Source organism: Copadichromis virginalis, linkage group LG20 (genome assembly GCF_057382275.1).
Source record: "Copadichromis virginalis isolate Kocher_CV1m ecotype Utaka linkage group LG20, C_Virginalis_male_GT1.1, whole genome shotgun sequence".
NCBI lineage: Eukaryota > Metazoa > Chordata > Actinopteri > Cichliformes > Cichlidae > Copadichromis > Copadichromis virginalis.
Window position 1 is genome coordinate 30,257,822 of NC_140637.1, and position 18,736 is coordinate 30,276,557.

Here is an 18,736-nt window from a genome sequence, read left to right on the forward strand (position 1 = left end):
AACAAGTAATAAAAACACTAAATTTGCAACTAAAGGTTGGTTTGAAAGCAACAAATGTTGCTGTCACAGCAGTGTGAGCACTAACAACACAATGACACACTTGTGGAAACTCTGTCAATGGCTGGTGGTCACAAAGGTTTACACAACTGTAATGCAAACAGTCGGCCACACAGAACATTATGTAAGACCCCAGGTTTCTAATGAAATTTACACACGATTATTTCTGCAAGGCACATTTGCTTTTTTGCAGCTTCTCCCTCATTTGAAATAACCCAAATTGATGAAGGAGCAAATAATCAAAGCAGTTTTTCAATGTTATTAAAGAAAAATAAGCAGAATCGTTTTTTTAACTTTTAACAAAAGGATAGAAAATCATCAGTCAACTTATTATATTGGACTGATTCATAATGCATGGGCTGGTAATAAACATAAATGAAAACCTTCCTGCGTCACCTTATCAGAGGATTTAAATCTATCCAAATGGTCCTGCTGCCTGGGTTCAGATCCAGCACTCATTTGCAGCAGGCTTAATCTCTTTTGGCAAAGACTCATTAAGATTTCTAAAGACAGAAGGAAGCTGAAGTGGGTGATCCAACATTCAAACTGCTACCAATTAGTATGAGAAGCTGAGGTATTTCAGCTGATAATTTTGTCTGATACTTCTAAAAATCAGAAGTATCGTTTTGTCCTATCAGTTGTCCCTATAGTGAAAATATTTAGAAAATATTAGCAAATAAGCGGAAACTCCGTCTTCTTTTCTGGAATTTTTGGATTACATTTTTACCTACTGGTTGATTTTCTTTCGACTTTCTTTCTTTCAGCTAAGAAACTAACGGCATTTATTTATTTTGTCTTGATAAACACTGTTTGCTGTTGTTTCAACACGAATCAGAAAAGATCCGAGGTGCACATGAAGGCACCGCGGAGGAGGCAAGTCTCTGTTGCTATTGGCACTCATTTGTGTTCCTCAAAACAGTCCCCGCCTCCAAACTATTCAAAGGAAACAAGAGAAATTGTAGTTGGCTCCACGCTGAAGCTCCAAATTCGATCAGCATCTCCCTCGGCAGGTTTCAGACTCTGTGGGAGGACACCAAGAAAGTTATTTTTACTTTTTTCAGTTTTCATTTTCAACAACAATGACGTTCAGGAGGCTGAAGAAGGTGAACTCCAATGGACCGGACAGCGGTCCCGCATCTCAAGACGACATTTATTTCCCTTCGTCAAAGTCGGACAGCTGCAGGACTATGGACACACCGAGCAACTCCTCGGAGGTTTACAACTACAAGACCCTGGCTTACTCGGGGGGGACGCTGCCCAGAAACTACAAAAAGGTATTGCTACTGTTCCTTTTAAAAGTTTATTAGCTGAATGTACCTGCAAAAGTTTATTTTTTTGGCAGGTAAACTAATAAATTAAAGTTTTATTAAATTTATTTAGTGCTTTTTTAACTTACAAGGCAAAAACCATTTACACAGTAATTTCTGTATGTTTCCTATTAGTCCTTTTATTATTTAAGCAGAGACTGTAAGCTTATTAAAAGGGTTATCAAGTTATTGTATCCAGTGAGTGGCTGGTCGGCGCCACACAGGACATCTTATAGCAGCCCATCTAGGGGCAAGGGTGCCCACCCAGACTCTGAATCTTATGTTGCATGAAACAGACTTCGCCCATGTTCTTTATGCCTTAACATCTTTATTTAGATGAAAGTGATCTCTAAGATTAAACACATGACTCATGACTGATAAGAGTTTTAGTTGAGAACAGGTAGATTGTAACAAAAGCAAATTTGCATTTGATGATTCATAGAAAGTTTGTCACTGTTGTCATTTTAACAGTAAGTTGCATCAGAGCTACAGGATGCGCTACAGAGTCCGGAGGGACGTGCTTATTTGTTTAAAACTTACAGCAGTTAGTCACAGCATGCAGATCACCTGCCCGGATCTTTCGCTTCGGGCTGTTTGTCTTCTTCCTTCCCTGAGCTGTTTTGCAGTTAGGGACAGCCGTTGACTTTGGGGCAGGTAGGTGGGGGTGGGTCAGCATGAGGATCAGTGTGATCATTGTTATTCACATCACCTGCCGTGGTTTGAATGTTGTGGCTGATTGTGATCTGATTGGTTATAAATTGGCCCTGAGTCTTCTTATTTCAGGGGAAATGATTTTAACCCGTGGCCTACATATTAGTCTGGATTTTAGGAACGGTTTCTGACAGCCCTCATCCTTTAGTCCATGTTGCGTAATGCTTAATGTTTATACTGTAAATTTGTTTGGCTACTGCATCAGTCGCTTTTATTTTCCTCTCATGAAGCTGATTTCAGTGAATTCTGTTGCTCAACTTGCTTTGGAGTTTCTGCCCAAAGAGCACATCAGAGTTGGAAAAACTCCTTTCACAGTGCCCTGTTGTGACTGAGGCATAGTTAAACCCACACACATACGCTAGTGCGCCGGGTTACAACACAGCATTGTGTACACTCGGGGATGGAGATCCTGCTTGAGCCACCCCTGTTGGTCTCTCTGGGTATTTGGGAATAAATGCACTCATTGAGACTCCTCTGGGTCAATTCTGTAAGTGTTGGGACATAAAGAAAGCAACATTTTACTACCCAGAGAGACTGTAGCACAAAGCAGCCTTTCATTGGAGCAGGATTTGAAAATGATTGAGCTGGAACAGAGGTGGATTGATTCAAGTGATTTTAGTGGAGCCTTCTGGACAGATACCTGCCTTATTTACACAGTTAGGTGGGGCGGGGACCTGAACTGCTCCTGCTGGTGAGTTGGCTTTTCTCTCAATGCTGTTATTGTGCTCACCTCTGTGTCTTATTTGCTTCTTTTAATAGACTGAACTTGGTGTAAACAGCGCTGCAGTTTTTAGATTGGTTGACAGTTTGTGCCTGAAGGCAGCCAATTTGCTGTTATGCTTGTAGGTATGCGTGCAACTTGTTTTGATGTAATGAGTAAACAGAGCAGCAGTCACGCATTTCTGGTTTTGTCAACAATATCTCCATGCTGGTATGCAGGTTAAGTAGCTTAACAATACCAAAACACTCTTGGCTCATTATTCGAGACGACTGGATGGACTGGCCACTGATCGCTGAAGTGCTCAGTAGGTGTGCCTAGGAAATGCCCGGAGGGGGAGGGGGGGAAATCCTCATGAGTAAACTTGAAGCTACGCAGGTGTGTGACATGCTTCACATCTTGTTTCGTTTTCTCCTTGCAGGGTGGCGGCTTACAGAAGTGGAAACCCCTTACGCAGACGCCAGAACCACAAAGGTACAACATCCCTCATCTTTCTCTGATATTTTTTTTGGACTTTTTAAATTTTTCCCTCTCACTGTGCCTTCACATGAATTTTTTCACGATGGCATCTTCCTCAGAAAAATGATTCAGGGCGAGCAGCCTCATATCGGAGTGACTGGCAGTTGTTCAAACAGGGGGAACACTGATTAAAGCCATTGTTAAGGGAGGTTATAAATATTCATTGAGCCTCACTCCAACAGACCGCTGTACTGTTACTGTACGTCTGCATGTGACGTCCACATGCTCCTGCATACAGAGGAAGTCCTGTGCAGCCAGTGGAGGAGTTTTGTTATGCAGTTTAGTTAAGGATGCAGAGAAACACAGACATTAACCTCTCACTGACTTTCACTCATCCTTCCTCTTGAATTTTGTGTTTGACGTACATAAAAGGCTGTTTTATGGATGCGTCAGAATAAACATCATTAAGCTATGTTCGAACGAGCTCTAAAACCATAAGCCATACTTTTATTATTGGACTGTGCTAGAATAGATTTGCACCATCGTTTATCTCATTCTGGGCAGCCTACTCCATGGTCCCTGTGACAGAAAGGTGATATAAGCCTCTAAAGGATATCCCCGCTCTTTAACATCCTACAGTGTCACACCCTGACCTTATCATTTCAAACTGACCATGTCTAATATAAGCACACACCATTGCATAAATTACAGAAACTAAAGCAACTACACAGACTCTGCTGGCTTTGAAGACTACGAGTTTAGAGATAAAACTAAAAAGCCGTGATTGTGGTTCATGTAACCCCCATCAAATTTAAAAAAGGAAAGGACATTTATGCCTCTGCTGTGTTGGAAACAGTGAAAACTTCTCCTTAACTATATCCTAGTGTTCAAGGCGACATCTATAAATGTCCTATTTTGTCCAAATCGTAGTATAAAACCCATTCATCCGCCCATTGTCGTAACTAAATGTCCCATTCAGGGTCGTGGAGTTGCTGGAGTTGATTCCAGCTATAATTGGGTACACCCTTGACAAACCCCCCCTTGTTTACCCATCGTTTATTGAGATTGTTTGTACCGGTTAACCTTCTTATTTTTCTTGATTCTACAACTGAATCAGAAGGTGAATACCTCCTTTAAGACTAAAAAGAATTAGGCATCAACTGTTAGACCGACATGACTCTTACACGATCACTTGGTCTTTGCACTGCTACCTTTAAAAACGTAAAAGAAGCAGCGTTGGCTGCAGCAAACCCAGAGGAGAGTTTGTCCAGTTAACAGTGACAAAATGTTCCTTTTATCATTTTATTTTAGGAAGGTGGTGGTCCTGGAGAAAAAAGAAGAGGAGGCATTTGGTTTTGAGATTCAGGTAAGTTTGGGAGTGATATTTGGGGGGTTGGAGTGGATTTCTGAACTTCTCGAGTGCCACTTTCACGATCCGCCACTATCTCTGTCCACACATGATAAAACCTAAGTGACAGAAGCTTGTACATCCTGTTCTGTGTAGGAAAGGTCACACATCAGTCAATACATCAATAAACCCGTTGATGTTAATCCCATGACTGTGGAGATGCTTTTATTTGTACTTTTTCTCCCAGCATCTGTATTTTGAGCAGTGTGGTTTATTCACATGCCTTCCATGTAATACCTGCCCCGCTCTGCCCTGCTCAGCAGACAGAAACTTTTCACTTCTGACCTCAGTTTGTCTCTGATCTCACTCGTGTGCCCTGAAGCTCCCTACCTCACAATATCGGCTCTGTTGCTCAGACCTCATTCTTTAAATAGTTTGCTAAATGATTAAAGCGTGCGAGTACATCTTCACATTATCGTGCTTTGGCGGTCTTTTTAGACTTCTTGGACTGAAGTACTTCTTTGAGGAAGCGATATAACTATATTGTTCTATTTCTGGATTTTTGCTGCACGTTCCCACCCTTCCTGACCAGAAGGAAGTGAGATCATGAGGACAAGTTTGATGCTACACAGAGAAAGACAAATATTTTTTTATTTTTTTTTTCTCTCGCCGTCTGCTCTGTTAATACTGGGAGTCGAGGATCGAGCACATCAATGTGATATTTGCATTTGAAACAATATTTGCATGGTTGCGTGAGAAGGAAACGAGCAGCAGGATCAGGCTGATTTGAATAGGATACAATCTGTCAGGCTGAATTCGGGAGCAGATAGCCTTTTATAACTTGAATTTTATTTTATGGGATACTTCGTTTTCTTTTTTTCTCTCAGCTGGAAGTTGGTTTTCTTTGTAAGGTAGAAGCTCCTTCAGCAGCAGCATGCTGACTAACAGTTTTGCTGCTAGGGGAAGTCTATGTTCTGCAGTGGTCTGACCTTCTGTAGAGGAGCTGTGGTGACAGAAACTAGGAAGAGCATGCAAATATGTATGGAAGTTACAAAAACGGTTGCCAGAACAACAAAATATTTGGCCTTTGAGTTTAAGTAATGCTCACGTCATGTGGTTAGGTTAAAGTAGCAAATACAACCCAATATCCTGGAGTCAGATTGAAGTTTTCAAAAGTAAATACTACTTGTTATAGGGGACATTTATTACCCCTGAGTAAATGGTAAATGGCCTGCATTTGTATAGCGCTTTTCTAGTCCCTAAGGACCCCAAAGCGCTTCACACTACATTCAGTCATTCACCCATTAGTTTACAGCAATTTCTTGTTGATTTTCCTTCCCCCCCCCCCCCCCCCCCCCCCCACCACCACCACCACCACCCACCACCAATCTTGTCACTTTTCTCTTGCAGCAGTTAATAAAACCCAACAACTGGTTATGAAATTGGTCATGTGATGATAGAACAGTAAGAGTAATTACAACTGTAATTTGTCTTTTTGTGTTTTATTATCTTTATAGCTGTAGCTTTCCAAATTATTGTTACAGTACTTCCTTTTGACATTTAGTGGTGTATAGTAGTTGATTTGTGAACTGTGATGAGCGGGGCATTAAAATAACTTCAGTGTGGTGCATCAACCGGGCATGTTTCATCAGACGAGGGGAAGAAAACCTCATTTGCTTCTTTGCGTCACATCTCATCTCTGCGTGTTCAGTGATATCTTCTTTCCTGCATTGTCTGTCATGACTTCCTCTGCCGGTTATTCAGTGGCTTTTCAGCGTTGCCACATTCATTTACAACACGTATAAGACGGCACCTAGGCTGGGAAAGTTTTTTGTGTGTGTGTGAGTTCCTTTTATTCAGTGTGATTTTTCTGTCTCCTTCAGACTTACGGTCTTCACCATCAGGACCAAAACTCTGTAGAGATGTGTACGTTTGTGTGTAAGGTCCACAATGACAGCCCGGCTCAGCAAGCAGGACTTAAAGTTGGTAAGCAAACTTCCTCCTTCTGTATGTTTTCCTCTTTTTATCTGAGCTGTATTTAAGCCTAAAATAACCTGGAGAAAAACTTGAAATAGACTCGAGGGGAAGCGAGCGTGACACGAGGCTTCGGTTCAGGTCGTTGTTTGCCAGCTGACGCTTGTGTAACGTGCGTCAACATAAGCACTTGTGAGTTTCTGTTGGTTGTTTAGGGAAGCACAAAGAAGACTGTATCCCTACTCATTTTTCCCAGTCAACAAACAAGCTGGTGATCGACTACTCACCAATGTGGCAAATGACACAAAAGCAAATTAACTTTGAAGGAAGTGATATTTTTTTAATGTCTGGCTTCCTTCTTAAAAAAACAAAATAAAATGAATTTTAAAAAATGAGAAAAAGAAGTCAAAATTACAAACAGCTAATGTGTTATAACTAATTAATTAAACCAGGAAGTGCATTCATATTTTGTGTTTTTGAGAGACTGGGGAAAGACAAGAAAATATTTTATCAAGTGAATTGTGATTGGTCAGTCACAAGCTGTCCACACCCAGTGTTATGTTTCCATTATGTCAAAAAAAGAGGGAAGGAGATTATGTGCTGCTGCTCTTACCGCCCATTTTCTTCAACCTGCGTCTGTCACTTTAGTTTCACTTCCTAAATTCCTTGCATACTCGCTCCATTGTCCCCCCCACTCTCAGTCTTGCTGTGAACACAATGACTTCATCGCAGTGGGGATTTTTTTTTTTTTGAAAGGTCAAAGTAGGCTAAAATCTCACAAAAGATGCTGTCACATGAGTATCCACGCCGCATCTTTTCCTGCTTTGATGAAACTGAAGTAGAACTTTGTGACATACGCGACTTTACAGCTACCCAGATGTAAACGGTTTAATGGCAAATAAACGCTTTTCTGCGGTCCTGTGACGAGCCATATGCCACGAAGACGCGAACTAGTCTTCCCACATTTGTCTCGCACATGTGTTGAGGTTTCCTTCAGAAGTGTGCCTCATCTGGCTGCTTCGTGAGGCGCGGCTGGCTAACATACACGTTTGTATATTTGTGTTTGTGCAGGGGATACCATCGCAAGTGTGAACGAAGCCACCGTGGAGGGGTTTCGACACAAGGAAATCGTTCAGCTCATCAGAGCCAGTGGGAACTCGCTCAGGTACACAGACTCACAAAACCCAACAACAGTGGCTTCAAAACACTTTCCTCAGAATTTGTTAATAAGTATGCTCAGTTCATCGCGGTGGCTAAACGGTTGATAGAGCTGACAGGATGCTCACTTCATGGTTCACCTCTCTAACTCTAACAAAAGTGAATGTGTTTCACATGGGAACAGAAACCAAATAAGTTTGAAAGGTAACAGAGGGCCAAATCAGGAAAGATGAGAATAATTTCTCACAAAAGTGCCGTTTTGGTTTTGAGATTAACGTCAGGGAGGCGGTACATCCTGAATTCTGTTAAGGTAACATGAAAGATGTTAGTTACAGTTTTTCATTAACAATGCAGATGGTAAACATTTGCACTGGCATGAAACGTGGCAGTTTGCTTTTATTGTCACTTGCATATAGGAAAACAATCAGAAGGTGCTATTTCTGTTTTTGGAGTCCAGGAAAAACGTGAAAAATAATTGAGGTTAACTTTAAAAATCCTTCCGTATTGTACTCGTTTAACTCTCTTAGAATAATTTGTGTGCCTCAGCTTTATTATCTGGCACATCGCCGTTTAGAGTCCTTATCTGTCGGTGTGCTGAGTGGGTGTTTTTAATTTGAACCACACAGTCTTCTTCAACTCCCTTCTCTGCTTGTAAAAGATTAAAAGAAAGTTAGCATGGTGTAAGATTCTCTGAGCTGATGCAGAAGAAGTGAGGCGAACCGCATCAGAGCGCCAGTGTAGACACACTTTACAGACTGACATCATCTAATTATACTTACAGTTCAAGTCAGTAAAAGCTGTTAGAGTGAAAACGAGCTCTGTATGTTCTCTCGCTCATGTTATTTGAACAGATTTGCGGCACTTAAGTGGAAACTGTGTTTCTTGTTCTCCCCCCTTGCTTGTAAACCAAACCCGTTCCTGTTACTAACTTTATGAAAAGAGCCTTTCATATGGTCAAGTTTTATTTATTTATTTTTTAAATCGCTGTTTTCTGCCCTTGTAGTTTTTATGCGCTTCCTGCTACGCCTGTTAACTCTACTGCCTTCTGGTTTTTTGTTTAAAGGCTGGAGACGGTTTACAGTGACTCAATTCGAAAAGCTGAACTAGAGGCCCGGCTGCAGTATCTAAAGGTGAGTTGTTCACTGTTTGTCAGTGGTGAGTCAGAACGGATGAGCGTCCAGCAGCCTCTCACACATGCGCACCCGCTTAAACATTAAGTTACACGCTGGATATAGACACCACACCTCCCTCCCTCCACACCTGTCCCTCCAGCAGCACCGCCACCTGTTACATTAGCAGTTTGTGCAGCAGGCCCACTGATGGCTGCACACATTCTTGACTCGAGCTGCCTGTGAAGTGGCCTTAAGTGAGCGAGCTTTCCCCCAAGATTACAGCAGCTGTCCTTTTTCTAATCCTCAGCGACACAGCTGCCTGAGAGAATAAACCAACATTTTAAAACCTGCTGCTGAACACGGCACGTTTGACGCACAAGATGAAGTAAATGTTAATGTGTAAATAAATGTGACGTGGTTGTTGACTCATTTATGAAAAGATAAAAAAAAAAAAAAAGTGAAATGAGTGAAGGCTGCTTATGCAACGATGACAAGTCTAAACTTCAGTTAACAGTCTATGACATGTAGATTTACCATCTTCAACTCCGTTTTAGTCTGTAGCTTCTAATTCTAGCCACGTGGCATGTTGGTTACCTGCTCAAGCACTGATCTAAACTGGCACCGTATTTTTAATATTATTATTATTTTATTTTTTTGTTTAGTACACCTGTGGTGTGGGCTCAGATGATTTAGCTTTATTGCTTTTAAAGGTTGCACATGATGGTGGTGGATTTCCTGTCTGTATGTTGTGTTGTTTTGTTTTCCTCTTGTAATCAATTCCAATATCTTGTGTTGTCTTTTAGCAAACGCTTCATGAGAAATGGGATGAATATCGCTCACTGATGGTGCAGGAGCAGCGCCTTGTTCATGGTAGGTGATTTTTTTTTTTTTTGGCCTTGTGCAGCTCAACTTGTACATGCATACAGAGTCTGCATTCTTCTATTCTACTTTATTAGTACTTTTTCCACATCCAGACAAGATTCCAAAATGTAGTCAAATTCCAGGTCACACTAAATCCCAAATGTAAAAAAACAAACCATAAATTAATTAAAAACAAGTTCATGTATATGTATCCAGAACATTTTATGTCATCCTGATAACAAACTGTACCAATCACATTACCTCCTTCTTGAGGGGGAGAGAATCAGGATGTGTATGACTGCTGCTTTGCAGGAAGTCCTGATTACATAGTAGAAAACAAACAGCTCGTTGCTATAGTCGGGTGGTCGCTTGTGCAAAATGAGGCAAACAAGACTCACAGAAAATTAAAGCAGTGTTTTTTCATTTATTATTCATGTTTTCTTTACAATTGGTCAGTTTCCCATGTCCTCACGCTGCCCTTCTTCACCGCAGGTATAGTAATGAGTGACGCCGCCTTGTATGAGTCCCTGGAGTCAGCCGGTGTGTACGGCAGCCTCGGCGCTCCTAGCCCTGCGCTTCAGAGAGCCCTGCACTGCACAGGCAGCACCAGCAGCAGCGCCAGCTTTCTCAGCACGGCCACCGAGGATGACCCTCTCTACCAAACCTGCATATATCAGGCGGATGGCAGCGTGGACTCTGACAGTGCAGAAAAAAAGAAAGAACAGTTACCGAAGCTGCAGCGCCTCCGGCCGACCAGCGAGTTCTTTTCAACGCCCAAGACGCAGCTGACCCGCAGCGCCAGCACTCGCAGCTACGTCAAAGGATCTTCGTCGTCCGTTCCGGGGGAGAAGCCGGGAGCCACGCTGCAGAGGAAGCCCAAACAGAAAAGCTTCCGCAGACGCCTCCTCAAATTCATCCCCGGCTTAAACCGACCACTGGAGGAGGAGGAGAGCAAACTGTGAGCGGCAAACTGTTCACAGACAGCAGAACTAAAGACTTAAAGTAATAATTACTGCCAAACTAAAGTGCCAAAGAAAACAGCAAGCAGCCCCAAAGAGTGAAGAATTTAAGACCAAAGTGTATTGGTTCTGTAGTTGCACCTCTTCCTGTTTAAATGGGTAGACCAATGGACATTTAGCTACATTCGGTAGCATTCAGTGTTTTATGGCTGTACATAAGTTGTTGTTTTTTTTTTTTTTTTGTTTGTTCTAAGTTATTTATTTATTTTTGCATGTTCAGTTTATGTTCAGAATGAAGGATGTCCCAGTTTGTACTGCATGCACAAGTTTAATTGTGACAGCTGAATAAAACACCGATGATCATTGTGACTGCGTTGCAGAACATTTTGTAAGAAAAAACTTTGATAATGACTTCAGATGACTCAGGCTGATCATATTTTGTCTTCTCTACTCGAGGTCACGGTTCCCAAAAATAAAACTTGTGGCTGATGATTATATGCGTATTATTTTGTGCAGAACTTGCTTGAAAAGCTATTTTCCTCCCCAAGCCACAACTGTTTGTGGGAATTGTAGCTGCCAAGCTTAAATTGGTGCCAAGACCCCGAGTGTACACACAATCTGTAATTTCCCCTGGTGGAGATGTGCTCTGCTCCATGTGATGCTTTTAAATATAGTAAGCTTTTATAATTTCACAACTCTTCCAACGTTTAAGAATCTTATCAGCCGAGTTCTGGAGGTTAGCGTGCGGCTTGGGATGCTTTAGGCTTTTTTGTGGTGTGAGATATCCAGAATGGAAGCTGTTGTATCTGCTCTGACACAGTTTATTGTTGTGAGAATAGTGAGGAATGTGCAGAGAAAGGCATGACCCAGAATTCCAAACACAACCGCTTTCTTTCAGCTCCTGCAGGCGAATGCTGATTCCTACTCTTCCACACTACCATATTCCCATGGCGGCTTCAGTTGTCCAAAGGCTCGCTGGGTGTTGGGGTGTGTGAGCGTTTGTTGGGCGGGGGTCGCTTGGAGTCTTTTCATTCCTGGCTCCCAGCTGACCCATGAGGTCATGGTGGTCACTCTCTCATTGGCTCTGTTGGGTTGATCCCTTTTGTCCTCTGCTGCTCGTTCACAGATGCATTAGGAGTGACGATGCTGGTGAGCGATGGTATGTGGACATGTGTCAAAGCCAGGCCCTCTCATCCTCGTTTTTCTAGTGAGAAGCAGAGGAAAGGACGTCGTTATAAAGGATTGTTATGCGTGTGTATTGGTGCTTAAAATATGGGGTTGGAGTGAATGGGCCAAATGTGTAACGAGGGTTTAATTAGTCAAGATAATTGTCATTAGTGCACAATGTGTGGAAGAGCTATATAACGGAGATGTGGGGCCCAAACAAGCAGGGTGCAGTTGATGCTCAGCAATTAACACCACAGGAGATTAGGCTAGGCGTGTGGTTGCTGTTGCAAATATTTGCATGACACCCACAAGCTTAAAGACTGCTGTTGACATAAAGACTAAGTGGAGAATTTGTTTTAGTCTTTGCACAAGTGGGTTTGACAGGTTTGCTTCAGTTTCTGCTTCTTGTGCTTCGTGAACTAATTACTAATAAACTTAACTGCCATCTCTACTGTCACAATAGTTTATGACAATTCTTAGTAAGCTGGATTATAAACTTTCTTCTCTCACAATGTTTAAGTGGAAAAGCAGCTTCAGAATTGGAAGTAGGTGATGCAGGTACATGAATAAAGGGAAATTAACAGAATATTTTCCAGGTTTTTTTGTTTTGTTTTGTTTTTATATATATATCACGCCTCGTCTCAAGCTGTTTCTACTCAATTTAAAATAAAAAATCCAACGCGGAACATGAGACTTTTCTAGCTTAAATTTCCACTTCACTGCATCTGACGTGTGAGATGATGGGCCCCTGGGAGTAGTCTACCCGCTAATGTATGTAGCACGATGTCACCTGAGCTGAAGTCCGGTGATTCTATAGACTGCAAGATTTGGAAATGACCTCTGGGGCCAGCTCTTGTGAGATGCCTTTAAAAGCATTATTGAGAACTTTCAGTTGTGTGTGTATGTGTGAGCTGTTTGTCCTATTCATGTCATACTTAGTGTGAGTTCCCTCCAGACCAGGAATGTCAGACATGTGGCCTGAAGGTGAGAACCGACCCCGAATCTAGATTACTAAATACTAATTGCTTAATAACCTCAGAAAGCATGATAATTATGCTAAGTCAATAATAGCTTCAGTTTTATAGCTCTTGGCCTGCAATGTATTTCTAGGTCTTGAGAATGTCTTTGACTGAAAGGGTAAAATACTGCGCTTGTTTAGATTCACTTATTGTCAATGTGTAAAAAATGCACAAAGAAATCCTGCACACTACCTGGGTGGCTGTGGCTCAGGTCGTAGAGCAGATCCGCTACTGATCGGAAGGTTGGTGGTTTGATTCCTGGCTCCCCCAGTTTGCATGCCAAATATCCTTGGGCAAGATACTAACCCCAAATTGCGTTCATCGGAGTGTGAATGTTTATTAGTTGCACTTGAGTGCTTGTATGAGTGGGTGTGAATGGGTGAATGAGGCATGTTGTGTAGAGCACTTTGAGTACTCCGGGAGAGTAGAAAAGCGCTATATAAGAATCAGTCCATTTAGCTCAGGTGTGCATACACACACACACACAGTTCCATATATTCTTGTATGCTTAAGATAGTAAAAATGCCCATAGCAGTTTTATTGCACTTGTGTAAGAAAACTGTGTATATATAGTAAACAAGAAATAACAATAAATAGTGTGGCCCTGGGTGCTTGTAGATTTGATGTGTTATTGATTTTAGTGTGGGTGATTTCAGAGCAGAGCTCACTGTGATGGATCTGAGATTAATCGTGCAGTCCATCATGCTTTGATGGACCTGAAATGTTTGCCTGAGGGCTGACATTCAAACAGCAGATAGGCAGGGGAGATGAGTCCTTTAGGATGCAGTGTACTTTCAGCAGGCAGCGTGATCTGTTGTTGAGAGCAGAGACTCCCTTCTTATCTGCTGCAGAGTTCCAAAAACTTCTACCTGAGAAGATTTTGTGGCTTTGTAGATGGAAGTTAAACTGTAATGGATGTGCATTAGGAAATACTGTTAGAATGACAGTTATATATTTTTCATGTCAGGCGTTTTTTTTTAATCATTACTGTAAATGGATGCACTTCTTCACACTGAAAGAAAGGTAGGCTGCCACGCAATAGGTTTAATGGTCTGGCCCACTTGAAATCAAATTGGGCTGTAAGTGGCCCATTAACTAAAGTGGGTCTGACACCCTTGCCCTTGAGAGACTTTCTGCCTACACCACTTTGTGTGTGGAGGGATGTGCATGCATACACAGACACAGACATGGCTGCTTGGCTATCTTTGCGTGGACATTCAAAAACTCTCATCTAAATGCAATTCTGACTTTTACCCTAAAGCCAAGTCTTAAATTTCAAACAGGCTCTTTAAGGGGTGTGAAAAAAAAGATAACGTTTTATGCACTCTTACAGTTTCAAACTGAAACTGGTTCTGACAAAGATAGCATAAAATGTTTTTATTCTGGTTTATTTATGTCTTGTATTTGGTTTCCTGTGAGTTCAGTCACTTGCTGAAAGCCACAATATGCTTCTTCTGCACAGCCACATGTAACTTTTGTTACTTATTGCGTGCATGCGGGAGTTTTAATGAACATCTGCAACCGCTGCTACAAAAACAAACCAGCACTACACTCTCCCCAGTCGAGCACTGAACTAGCTCTGAATAATGCCTCTAATAGTTCCTCATACACTGCTCATTACTCCAGCAATAACAAACAGCCATCACAACACACGCGAAACAAAAATGCCTAAATAAAAAAAGTATGCTGTCTCTGGCCTTGCTGTACTTATTTATCTACTTAATTTTAGTTTTGAGCTTTTCATCCAAAGTCCCAGAGCCTTGTTTCGACAGGGTTTAATCAATTGGCGAATCTTAATTTTAAGACTGGAGATCAGAGGGGAAAAAGTTCCACTGACCCCTCATGCATATGCACGTTCCTTTTGTGTCCCTTTACATGCAAATTCAGCTGCAGAGTTGGACTTTTTAAACCAGCTGAAAGTAGCTCAAGACACAGTAGAACAAAATGTGCCTGGGGGACGAGTCCTCTTCCCGTCTGTCAGTTGTGAAAATGAACATTTGAGAAAGGGAAGCGGGAGGGCCTGTAGGACAGAACTGAGCCTCTGTGGTGAAACAGTTCAGACCAGAGTGCTATTTCTCAATCCTGCTACATGCTGTGGCATCTGATTGGCCGTTAGTCCCCTCAGGTTCAAATGCTGGATCAGTGTGCTGATGGTTAATAATGAGGAAGCAGTTTAGCTTAGCACTTACACAGCTACTTATTTGCAGAGACGAGACGCCAGACAAAACCACTAATATTGTTCTCACGCAAGATACCAGCCTCTCTGAAGCACAAATATCATCAAAAAAAAGGAGGAGGTTTTTAATCTCAGAAACTGGGGGTGGTAAGTTGTGTGTGTTACGAGGGCAGGAGCTTGTGTGGGCCGTCACGGCAAAGGATGTGGGTAACAAATGTGCCGGAAATCCACCCTAAAGATAAGAGAATAAAACTCAAGGCAGGGTTTGAAAAAAACAAAACAAAAAAACCAACCCCCAGCTTTATAGGTATGCATGCATCTACATATCCATCTGTCTGGCAGTCTGCGTGTGTGTTTAATGGGGAGAGCGAGAGTAGATAACGTGCAATATTGAGAAATGATGTCTGAAATAAAGACAGAAATTGTCCTTTACATAGAAAATATAAAAAAGGAGCGAAACATGCCCAGCGTGACTAAGATGACTCGGCTTTATTGCAAACCTGAGTGGCCGTCAGCTTCAACAACGGAACAGCTAAATAAATGCAAAGAGCTGTAATCGCATCATAATCTGCATATCAGATAAAACTCCTGCATTTGGTTTCCCAGCAGCGGGGTACTGATACCTTCAGTCGTCTCTTCTATCATCACTTTGTGGATTTATCTGCCCCTTTCCTGTACGGTTCACAATTTTAACCCAACAGCTTGTTAAAGAACAGCCCAGAAACTCTATTAAGGAAGTGTGCAGATGTTTAATTTGTAAAACTTGGTCTGTAGCTGCATCGGTTTGAAAGATTTAAAAATAATAAACATTTCATCCCAAAGTAACGGTTTCCTTAGAATAAAAGATTAATGAAAATATGCAAACAGCAACTTGAAGTACATATTAAAGCCTCTTTTTGTTTGATAGACTGATGGGAGTGTTCAAAAGTGGGGAATTTGCAGCTACTGAGATTTTCATATTTTTATGTTTTTATATCTTGTCTGTGGTTCTCTCACTGGTTTGCAGTAGGCGAACCACGGCTGGGGAAAAAAACAAGAAATGTAATATCATGTGTTTCCATACGACAGTCAATCAAGACATCTGATGAAAGTGGTGTGTTTGTTTGCATTTGTTGCAGCAGCTGGTGAAAAATCTGATCAAACACACACCTACGCAGGCCAGAGGAAGCAGATGAGATAAGTATTCAAGAAGAAATTCACAAAATCTTTTTTATCCCACTCTGGAAACGTTCTAGACTTTATCATCTACCTGTATGCGAAAAACAAAAAGAATGTCATGTGAGCTGCGTGTTATACTGTTGATTTTTCAGGGCTGTAACACAGAACAGTTGAAAGATTTAAAGGCTTCATGCAACTCTGACAATACAAATCAAAGTACAGACGTTTCTGGCAGAAAATTAATTCTGTTTTCTGCATGCATGGTGTATTGGAAACACGTGGTTATATCATGTAATGTAAGCCTTGCAATTGTATCGTATTTGCATTAAATTTATGGGGAAAGAAGCTGCCCTTTAGTGCACAAAAGAAACCTGCGCCACGCAAAACACTTGTCTCACAACAAAGTTCATCTTTACACTACTGACCCTGGAGTTTTGACCTACTCAGACATCTTCTTCTTAGAAACAGGTGAACTTGTGCCAGAAACCTTTAGTCTGCTTCCCATTTAGAAAACAAATTACAAACTTTGAGAGACGTTTGAAGGACCGGGCAGAGAAGGCGTGATGAAAGATACTGCATAATGGATCCAGTGTTTTTAAAGATCAACAAGCGATATTGTATCTGTGGCTCTCCTGCATAAAATCGGGCAGTTCTTTTATCTAACTTAGTGGCAATGCCAAATGAGGTGATAAACTGCCCTATTATAGGGTAATGTTTTTGTTTATGTGCTTTTGGGTGGAAGAAAGGGACTTTGTGATCTGTTAAAATCCAGTTCCATGTTATGTGGTTGACACACAGATACATTTTAGGTAGAGGATGGATATCAAAGCTCTGGAAGTGACAATATTTGTTTTATTGCAGGGAAGCAGGTAACTGAGGTTGAAACTGTTTGCATACGTGCCAGACTGTCTACACAGACGGTTACTACAGCAACACTTCCTTTTCATCATCACTTCATATCGCAGCGTTAAATAAATTCAGCTTTAACTCACCATCCCACACTCTAAGCTATATTTTTATTTCCTGTTAAAAGAGTAGCAGGCGTTAAGCCTGCGTCATTGAACATGCTTTTGTTTCCCTCTGCCGCTCATGTATCAGACACTCGTGACCGTTTAGCTTCACTGCCCACTCTGGGGAACAACAGCTGCATGCAGCTTATCTCAGTACATAATGTGTATATAAAAACATCCTGATGTGATGAATCATAGGCTGTCTTTTAATGCAATACACATGTGACTGTGTTTGGGTTAAACTCTGAATCTCTGTTTTTTTTTGTCCTGCTTTCAAAGCATCATTACTGCAGCAGATCTGGAATAAATCTTTACATCTGGAAGGCTAAATCGTCTGGATTAGATCTAATAATATGCAGGTTATTTTCTTGATTCTGTATCTTTGGAATGGTGAAGCATAGTGTGTGTCCAGATGGTGTAGGATGGGCCTCAGGCTGAACGTTCAGTTTTAAAGTGGTTCCTCTTTTTTTAATATAATGGTTTTATTGTGTTTGAGAACAAAAGTCAGATAAGGAAACACCTGTTAATCCTCTGCCACTTCCACTGTAACCGACGAACATGGAGGTTTACCGAAAATGACTGAACGTATCTTTGCTCAGTGGTCAGATTTCCAATCAGGTTCTGTTTAAGTGAAGTTTTCAAATGCTCAGATCAAAATAAACCTCCATATGTAACTTTTTTCACGTGTTTCTTTCTGTACTTTACTCTACTATTGACCATTCAGCCTGAAAAATGTTTTACTTTAGTTTAAGGCATCTCAAATTATAGTGAAATAAAATTATATCAAATCCTATGCAGCAAAAATACAAAGAAAGTTAAAATCTAGTAAAATCTAGACTAAGTAATCACTGTGTACTGTGATGTCACCCCAGTGGCACTAAAGTATTGCTGTCGTCAAACAGGATAGTAAGCTTTGTTAGCAAACTGCGTCCATACAGTGCAGCAAATATAATACCAGTCTTCCATTAATACAATCAGATACTCAGGAAGCCATTTTATTATATAGGCATATTTGTCATATATCTTCAAAGCACCAACACCACAATCACATTTAACAGGTACCATTAACCGGCTTGAGTTACTGCAGGCAAGGCCTTGCAGACAGCTAGTAGTTTAGTTTAGTTGACAGTATAAAACATGCAGTCAATACACAAGTGCTTTAAAGCTTCATTGTTTCTGAAGACTACCAGACGGTGATACCCGTGGCTGCAAAAATACCTGCGATCCTATAGAAATCTGTGCAAAAATAGCTTTTACTTTGGACCCCTGTAAGCACTTTCCTGCTGAGTTTATGGCCTCAGCAACTCATTTTGGGTCACACAGACTAAATAATCAAGTCTATTTTGTAAATCTTGGTCATATTATTTTTCTGCATGCTCATTGGCTAAAGACATAAAACCCAAACGACTTAATTCTTGCATTTTTATTTTTATTCTAAGCTTTATTATTATTTCATTTGAAAGAAGACGTCAATGGCATGTTGCATGTGATGCTAATTGATGACAACAGATTAAGTGCTCCAAAATACACCAGAGAGGAGAC

At 41.2% G+C, this 18,736-nt stretch overlaps 1 protein-coding gene across 1 annotated transcript; it reads left to right on the forward strand.

Moving 5' to 3' along the window:
• Nucleotides 1-973: 973 nt before the first annotated feature.
• tamalin (trafficking regulator and scaffold protein tamalin) lies at nucleotides 974-11,030 on the forward strand. The gene is made up of 8 exons (XM_085443822.1): nucleotides 974-1,331; nucleotides 3,215-3,267; nucleotides 4,564-4,618; nucleotides 6,484-6,586; nucleotides 7,646-7,739; nucleotides 8,796-8,862; nucleotides 9,648-9,714; nucleotides 10,198-11,030. The coding sequence occupies exons 1-8, from the start codon at nucleotides 1,137-1,139 to the stop codon at nucleotides 10,665-10,667; spliced, it is 1,104 nt and encodes a 367-aa protein (XP_085299948.1). The 5' UTR covers nucleotides 974-1,136; the 3' UTR covers nucleotides 10,668-11,030.
• Nucleotides 11,031-18,736: the final 7,706 nt, after the last annotated feature.

Excerpts from the sequence above, each read along its gene's own strand:
- tamalin (XM_085443822.1), top strand. The coding sequence starts at position 1,137 with ATGACGTTCAGGAGGCTGAAGAAGGTGAACTCCAATGGACCGGACAGC. Across the intron at positions 4,619-6,483 it reads CATTTGGTTTTGAGATTCAG|ACTTACGGTCTTCACCATCA; the intron begins GTAAGTTTGGGA and ends TGTCTCCTTCAG. Across the intron at positions 9,715-10,197 it reads GGAGCAGCGCCTTGTTCATG|GTATAGTAATGAGTGACGCC; the intron begins GTAGGTGATTTT and ends TCTTCACCGCAG.